The sequence below is a fragment of the Gobio gobio genome (genome assembly GCF_949357685.1).
Source record: "Gobio gobio genome assembly, chromosome: 18".
NCBI lineage: Eukaryota > Metazoa > Chordata > Actinopteri > Cypriniformes > Gobionidae > Gobio > Gobio gobio.
Window position 1 is genome coordinate 47,967,895 of NC_137111.1, and position 10,000 is coordinate 47,977,894.

At 35.1% G+C, this 10,000-nt stretch overlaps 1 protein-coding gene across 2 annotated transcripts in view; it reads right to left on the reverse strand.

Annotated features, from left to right (window-relative positions):
• Positions 1-10,000, reverse strand: part of blnk (B cell linker) — a 56,062-nt gene that overhangs the window by 40,229 nt on the left and 5,833 nt on the right. For both annotated transcript variants that reach the window (XM_079843627.1, XM_079843626.1), the window contains exon 3: positions 4,783-4,829. In XM_079843627.1, coding sequence (XP_079699753.1) covers positions 4,783-4,829 — 47 coding nt within the window. The remainder of the gene's footprint in view (positions 1-4,782; positions 4,830-10,000) is intronic.

Sequence of the window (10,000 nt, forward strand, 5' to 3'; positions counted from 1 at the left end):
AGCGTTCGGTACGGCATTCACGGTTCAATACGCGCTTGTGAATTGCGTTTTTTTCGGTTTCGCATTTAATTAATTAATTATTTTTCTAATAAATTCTATAATTTGCCTCCATCCCAATACTGAACAACGCAACATACATTCACATCACAGGTTAGTGGTGGAGTTATACTCACGGAACACTTTAGTTATTCACAATCACGAAAGTTCATTATTTGCATGCGTTTTAAAGCCTTGCTCATTCGCGTGCGCGGTTAACATGCGCTTTTCAGAGCGCGCGCACTAAACACCTGTCAAACACGTGAATACTGAACTAAGTAGTCTTACTGCGCTAATACTGTCAAAAACACACAAGGTTAACATAAACACAGTCGGTTATGTCTAAAGTGAAAGTAAAATCGTGTGTGTGTCTGTATATTAGATGCGTGCAGGTCTTAAATTGACAGCAGCGCAGCCTATAGTGAACACGCTGTCCTTAAAGGGACAGTTCACCTGTAAAATTATGTCATTATTTACTCACTCTAATATTGTTTCAAACCTGTATTCATTTCTTGATGACAGAATTTTCAGTTTTGAGTGAAATATCCCTTTAATGTTAATAAAACAACAAAAGACAGAGAAAAGCACTCACTGCTCTTGACTGAAAAACTAATACAGTAGCTTTAATAAGAATCAATGTATATTTTATAGTGAAGTCTATGTAGTGTTTTATTTTTACATTTATTCATTCAATTTCATACTTAAATGCTGCTGTACAGCTCTGAGCTGCCAGTGTAAATCTTTATATATATTTATTTTATATTATCCAATACACTAGGAATGTGTACAAGGTTTTTTTTAAAGTAAAGTTGTAAGTTTAAGTAAGGTTTATCAATTCTTTTAAGTAAAATAAAGAAAGAGTATTGCAATAAAAAAATAGTCTTTTTTCTCTTTAACCTCTTGCGGTTCCTGTCGCCTAAGAATAGAATAACAAAAAGCCATCAGAACCGAACCGAACCGAAAACCGTGGGTAAAAACCGAGGTATGTATTGAACCGTGGACTAACTGTATTGTTGCATCCCTAATGAATATACATTTCGGTAAGTTAGCCTAAGGAGTTTTCCCACAGCATTTGCAACGCAGTACGTGAGAACGTTCTCGTAAGGGAACGTTATTGTTTGAATTTCGTAATAAAATTGACAGAATCTGAGATCTGAGATTTTTTTTATATCATATGTAAGCTTCTCTGTCTAGTCTGTGGGTCTCCGTGTCCTCTTTGCTTTGCGATTTTTCTGTGTGTGAGAAAAAGGAAGTGTGGCGTGAGAGTGTGTGAAAAGTGTTAATTGCATGTGTCACGGTGAATGCGTGAGAGTCGGCAGCTGTGTATATATATATACACAGACACACACACATATATATATTTAGACACACACACACACACACACAGACACACACACACACACACACACACACACACACACACACACACACACACACACACACACACACACACACACACACACACACACACACACACACACACACACACACACACACACACACACACACACACACACACACACACACACACACACACACACACACACACACACACACACATATATGGGTCAAAGACGAAACAGGGGTTTTCAAGCATCAAAAAAATAAATGTGTAATACAGCTTTAAATTTAGTTTTTTCCTGTACATTAGAATGTGTCCTGTTTAATTTTATATTTTCTTAGCAAAAAATAATGACTATCACACATTTTTTACCATGATTTACAGAAGACACCCACTAAAATGTCATTCAGTGTAACAATATTTATGTATCAGAAAATCTTATTAGGCATATTTAAAACAGGAATCATTTGATGGCATATTAAAAGACTCTATTTAAGTATCAAAGTCCAGCCCACAAATACTAATTAATTGTAATTTTTAAATCTTTATACTTTGCCACTATCCTTCAAACCACTAGGTTTACCCATTTGCCAGCAAGAAGTTTTTGTAAGGAAGTGAAAATCATTTAAAATATAATACAATTTTGTATGATCACATTATTTTATATATTTTAATGATTACAGGTTAGAATAAGTATATTGTTTAATTTTTTACATAAATATATCTGTTAAGATATCTCATATATCTCATTATATCTGTTAAAAATAAGTAAGACATAGTCCTTTTAATATAACACAGCCAACACATATTTGAAAATGCCAAGAAAACAAATATTTTTTTTACTTGTTATTTTATACATTTATTTAAAGATGTAATGGCAAAATCAAAGTCCAGACCATTACGCTGAATCACAATTTTACACTTTGGAACAGTATTTCCCCTAAATGTTGACATTTTATTTTGACAAAAGTTATTTGAAATAGTAAAGTAGACAGTTTACTTGCATTTAACATGTTTTTTATGTATATAAAATGACTTTAGTAAACATAATTTGATGCGGACACCAAAATTGTGACGTCTCGTCTTTGACCCATATATATTTAGACACACACACACACACACACACACACACACACACACACACACACACACACACACACACACACACACACACACACACACACACACACACACACACACACACACACACACACACACACACACACACACACACACACACACACACACACACACACACACACACATAGGCTATACACTGTGTGCAGAATTATTAGGCACGTTGATTTTCTGATCATATTTTTTTTCCAGGCACATTTGACCAATTCCAAACCACAGTAATCCTAATAACTACTATTGATTTAGTATTTAATAATGTATAAGTGATATATAATTGTTCATGAAGGCTGGAAAGGAAAAACACCTTATATTCAGGTGTGCAGAATTATTAGGCATGTTTTCTTTTACAGATAAATTGAGCCAAAAAAGAGATTTAACTCAGACAAAAGTCAAAAAGTATTAAATGCCCATGAGAAGGATGCAATACTAATGCAATACTAGACATTGCAGTTAAGGCATGACCATTGGACAGTGAAATGCTCGTTGGGTCAGCAGGGTCAGACAAAAACAGGTGGTGAAGAAAAGACACCTGTTAACTGCAAAAGAATGAAGAATTAAGGTGAAGAATTAAGGGTGAAACCATCAGGAAGCCTTTAGTCTCCAGCGCCACCATTTTCCAGAGCTGAACCTACCTGGAGTCTCCAGAAGTGAGTCAGGATCTCAGAGACTTCAGTTAGGTAAAGAATCCTAAAAAATGACCCCCACTAGATAAGAATCACAAGCTGAAGTGTTGTAAAATACATGAAGAAGGTTTTTTTATAGGCTTTATGGACAGATAGGTTGAGAGTGACTCTTGAAGGACCAGCACCACATCCTCTAGTACCACTGTTTGAAGAATTCATCTTCCAGAATCTGGCAGTACGTTTTGGGAGTTAATTTTAGTCCATCCTGAAGTCCGTTTTGCAGTTAACAGGTGTCTTTTCTTCACCACCTGTTTTTGTCAGATCCTGCTGACCCAACGAGCATTTCACTGTCCAATGGTCACGCCTTAACTGCAATGTCTAGTATTGCATTAGTATTGCATCCTTCTCATGGGCATTTAATACTTTTTGACTTTTCAGTCTGAGTTAAATCTCTTTTTTGGCTCAATTTATCTGTAAAAGAAAACATGCCTAATAATTCTGCACACCTGAATATAAGGTGTTTTTCATTTCCAGCCTTCATGAACAATTATATATCACTTATACATTATTAAATACTAAATTAATAGTAGTTATTAGGATTACTGTGGTTTGGAATTGGTCAAATGTGCCTGGAAAAAAAATATGATCAGAAAATCAACGTGCCTAATAATTCTGCACTCCCTGTATTTAGACACACAGACACACACACACACACACACACACACACACACACATATATATTTAGACACAGACACACACACACACATATATATTTAGACACAGACACACACACACACATATATAGACACACACACACACACACACACACACACACACACACACATATATATATATTTAGACACACACACACATATATATTTAGACACAGACACACAGGCGCACACACACACATATATATATACAGAGACACGTGTACACACACACGCATGCACGCGCACACACACATACACACACACACATGCACACACACACACACACACACACACACACACACACATATATACATACAAAATATATTCATTTAATATATTATAATAATATATACGATTTTACAGCCCTACCATAAAGAAACAATGTTCTGTACTAATGTAGATATTGTGACAAATAAATATTTATTTGCAAAGCTTTTCTTTTTATCACTTTCTTAAAGCCATTATTCATACTGTACTTATAATGCATTATATCTGATCATAAGCCAAAGTTAACATGCATTATAGTATTTGTACATTCATCTGAGTTAGGCTGTCGTGTGTTTAATGCATTGTACTTTCTAAAGGTGTAATAATGAATAAATACATATAAATAAAGTATTATAACATGAGATGCATCATAAGGTGCATTACAATGCATTCAAATACTTGCATTATATATAAAGGCTTTATGTAAATTGTTACCCCTTTTTTATTGCTAAAATCTTCTAGTATTAGAAGTGTAAATATTCAGTTCGATGCACGAGACACAAACCTGTTTTGTGTGTGTAAGTAAAACTAGAGCGTTTCCTCATGGCTGCATACAATCATTGACCAATGAGGAACACCAGAGAAAAGCTGGGGATTTATTGCTAGATTCAATAAAGCAAGCGAGTGGGTGGAGGAGAGTTTAGAGTAGAAACCGGTTCCTTACGGTCGATGAATGAGGCTGAATTTGTTGAGGTCACCGTCCGACAGAGTCTGCAGAAGAAACGACAGGGTTCAGAACAATCACAGTTCTGAGATCAGTGAAGCTTTCATAACTCAAGGAGAATTTCTACAAAGAGAATTAGGGATATTCAGGGACATTCGTGTTCTGTTTGAATGTTTCACACACACACACACACACACACACACACACACACACACACACACACACACACACACACACACACACACACACACACACACACACACACACACACACACACACACACACACACACACACACACACACACACACACACACACACACACACACACACACACACACACACACACACACACACACACACACACACGTTTGGTTTTCATCTTTTATGGGGACTTTCCATAGGCGTAATGGTTTTTATACCGTACATACCGTATATTCTATCCCCCTACACTGTCCCTGCCCCTAAACCTAACCCTCACAGGAGACATTCTGCAATTTTACATTTTCAAAAAACATCACTTAGTCTGATTTATAAGATGTTTTCCTCATGGGGACCTAAAAATGTCCCCACAAGGATGAGGATTTCGGATATTGCTATCTTTGTGGGGACATTTTGTCCCCATAACGTGATGATTACCAGTCCACACACACACACACACACACACACACACACACACACACACACACACACACACACACACACACACACTTGCTGAAAAGAAACTTGTTCTAGAGAATAAAAATAAGAATAACAAGCGCAAAGAAGACACTAAGAGTATAGACCTAAATTATATTTTTTAAAGAAGACACTCTGCAGATTATTGCTGAAGTGAAAGTATTTCAAAGGATGAAAAAGTTATGGAAGTTTAAATTTACTGTACATGTAAAATACTGTGATAAATATTTTTATTTTATGTAAAATATATATTTTACAAAAAAATGTTTTACTCTAAAATTACTATAAAATCAAAGCCATATGTCTAACCAAGTTGTGTTCCAAATTTGAATGTGATATCGTACATGATATTTTCCTAAAAGACTTTGCAGACTTTCTCTCAGATCTATTGGTCAACGTCGATAAAGCATTAATTGTTGGAGATTTTTACATACACGTAGATAACACAAATGATGCGTTAGGGGCTGCGTTTACAGATCTATTAAATTCCTTTGGGGTCAAGCAAAACGTCACTGGTCCCACTCATCGTCTTAATCACACACTAGATTTAATTATATCACATGGAACCAACCCGATTTAGATATTATACCGCAAAGTGATGATGTCACTGACCATTACATGGTAACTTGCATACTGCGAAATCTGTCTGCTGAAATCTGTCATGTTGCGCCACGTTATCGACCAGGCAGAACAATCCTTCCAACCACTATAGATAGATTCTCAAATACCTTACCTGATCCGTCTCAGCTGCTCAGTGAACCCAAACAAACAGATGAACTAGAGGAAATGACTAGCAGTATGAGCACCATTTTATCTAGCACATTAGAAATTGTTTCACCGATTAGATTAAAAAAGGTTAGAGAGAAAACTAAAGCACCATGGTACAACAGTGCTACACATGTTATCAAGAGAGAAACTCGTCACTTAGAGCGTAAATGGAAACAAACTAATTTAGAGGTCTTTAGAATCGCGTGGAAAGATAGTATGTCACGTTATAAAAAGGCCCTAAAAGCAGCCAGGGCTGAGCATCTCCGCAAACTAATAGAAAATAATCAAAATAATCCAAGGTTTTTATTTAACACTGTGGCTAGACTAACAAATAAACAAACATCGCCTGAGCAAAATATTCCGTCACAGTTTAGTAGTAATGATTTTATGAACTTCTTCACTGAGAAAATAGAAAGCGTCAGAAACAAAATTGTAAATGTACAATCTTTAATGATGTCTTATGATTCAACCGCAATTATCGCCCCTCAAGAACTACTACACCGCTTTACAACTATAGGACAGGAAGAGCTAAATAAACTTATCATTGCATCTAAACCAACAACATGTTTATTAGATCCAATACCCACTAAACTACTGAAAGAATTGTTACCTGTAGTGGAAGAGCATCTTCTCAATATTATTAACTCGTCTTTATCTTTAGGTCATGTTCCAAGAATATTCAAGTTGGCAGTCATAAAACCTCTTATTAAGAAGCCACAATTAGATCATAATAACCTAGCAAATTACAGACCAATTTCAAATCTTCCATTCATGTCTAAAATACTAGAAAAAGTTGTGTCCGCTCAATTGTGCTCTTGCAAGAAAATTATATCTATGAAAAATTTCAATCAGGATTCAGGCCGCATCATAGCACAGAAACTGCACTCGTTAAAATCACAAATGATTTACTTCTAGCTTCTGACCAAGGCTGTATCTCAATACTAGTTCTACTCGATCTTAGTGCTGCGTTCGATACTATAGATCATAAAATACTCTTAGATCGACTTCAAAATTACACTGATGTTCAGGGACAGGCATTAAACTGGTTTAAAGATAACGTCAGTAGACTATGGGGTGCCGCAAGGATCCGTGCTAGGCCCTCTGCTATTGTCAATATATATGCTGCCACTTGGTAATATTATAAGAAAACATGGAATTAATTTCCACTGTTATGCTGATGACACTCAATTATATATTTCATCACGACCAGATGAAAACGCTAAATTATCTGAACTGACAGCGTGTGTTGAAGATATTAAACACTGGATGACGTGTAATTTTCTGCTATTAAATTCAGATAAAACGGAGGTATTACTTATTGGTCCAAAAAACTGCCCACAAAACCTCTCACAATACAACTTTAACTTGGAAGGATGTCCTGTCACTTTATCCACTACAGTAAGAGACCTGGGTGTTATATTAGACCGCAACTTGTCTTTCGAAAATCATATTTCATATGTTACAAGAACGGCATTTTTCCACCTTAGAAACATTGCTAAGCTACGTAACATGCTATCTATTTCTGATGCAGAAAAGTTAGTTCATGCATTCATGACCTCGAGACTAGATTACTGTAATGCTTTATTAGCTGGTTGTCCTGCATCATCAATAAACAAGTTACAGTTAGTCCAAAACGCAGCTGCTAGAGTTCTTACTAGGTCAAGAAAATATGATCATATAACACCAATTTTATCATCTCTACACTGGTTACCTATTAAGTTCCGTATCAATTACAAAGTATTGCTACTGACCTATAAAGCCCTAATTGGTTTTGCTCCAGTGTATTTAACGGATCTTCTATCGCCCTACAATCCATCGCGCTCTTTAAGATCACTAAACTCTAGGCTTCTGGTCATTCCTAGGATATCTAAGTCCACTAAAGGAGGGAGGGCTTTTTCACATTTAGCTCCTAAACTCTGGAATAGTCTTCCTGATATTGTTCGAGGTTCAGACTCGCTGTCCCAGTTTAAAACTAGATTAAAGACGCATCTCTTTAGCCAAGCATTCACATTATAATTACCTTTTATACTACAGTTAAATCGGATCAAAAGCATTGATATTCTGAACAGCGGCTATGCTAATTATTTCCCATCTGATTTTTTGTTGTTATCTCGGGACACTAGTTGATTAGTTGATGGGACACTCTATTGATTAACTTATTCTAACATTTTTCTTTAACATTCTCTTTCTAACATTTTTCAATGTACATTTATGAAATGCACTTTCTGTAAAGCTGCTTTGAAACAATGTGTATTGTGAAAAGCGCTATACAAATAAATTTAAATTGAATTGAATTGAATGTTGTTTAGGCGCTTTTCCAAAAATAGCCACCGGGTGTCATTCAAATTCCACTGATTGTTTTTTTGATGCAGTTTCCTGTAAATTTCTGTCCAAATATCACTTCCATCACAAAACAGTCATCAAATATGGAACCTTGAGACTCAGACCTTTCCGACGATATGTGTTTTGTCAAGATTAGAAAAGATTTTGATAAAGTAGTTAAAATACATTTTGTAATACGAAACATGACGCCGCCCACTAGGGGGAGGAGCCTGCTAGAAGAATTTAGAGTACCGCTTCCATGGTAACGCAACGTCTGATTTCAAAACGGTTTTCACAGGATGAATTTTGAGTCCATAAGCTTTCAAATGATACCTAATTTATGATAATTACTAAAATATGTGATACGAAAAAATGCGATTTAAAAAAGAGCGGGACGTGACAGTTAAGGGGGGTTAAGATCATTTCAGATAATATAGCTGTAAAATTATAAATACAGTCAATTATAATGTTTAATGGTTTATCACTTTTGACCAATAGGTGGCACGGTTACGAAATTGACGTGGTCAGAATAAGGGACCAATGACACATGCAAAGTTTGGTGTCAATATGTCAAAGCATTGCAGAGATACAGCCTCAAGAGTCATTTCGGCATCATGAACACACAGGGTGTCACAAACACTGATGATCTTTTTAAAGCAATATCCCTAAATTTTAACTCAGGAAGTCCCTAAGTGACATATAAGGAACACCCAGGTTCAGTCATGTGACAATTTGTGCAGTTTTTGATTTGATTAGATTTTTTATTTATTTATTTAATTTTTTATAATTATTTAATTTTTAATTTTTTGTTTTGTATTAATTTTATTTTGGGCGCAGAGATGCTGGAACATCTCAGGTTGAAGGCTTTTTTAATTTATTTTATTTTATTTATTATTTTATTTAATTTTTCTATTTTTCTATTTTTTTTTTTTTTGGAGACTTAAAATAAAATTCAAATAAAAATGCAAAAGTCTCTGACATGCAGGAGTGTTTTATAGAATTAAAATGAAATATATTCTACCATTGATCCCTTTTTTCATGAATTACTTTTGGTGTAACTGATGAGAATTGTGCACTCTGAAATATAATAATATAACATTAACAAAGTGTGGATCAGTAAGAACACAGCGTATTATTTTGCAGAATGACTATAAGTTGAGCAAAAAAGGTGAAAACCTGATCTTTGTGTAATGTGAGATCTGTGAAGGAAATTTTACATTTAGATGTTTTTACTATTAGAAGTGTTCATTTTACCTAGATGTGTTTTTACTTATAGATGTGAATCTTTTACTCCTAGATGTGTATCACTTGTTAACATTAACATTGAACATTTAACATTGAACATGTATTTGTACTCATGAAGCATTTCATTATTAAAGATATGTAACCAAGCTTTAGAAATGCATAGGTTAGGACTAGCTTGCAGGAACAAATTGTTCTGGGTGATAGAAT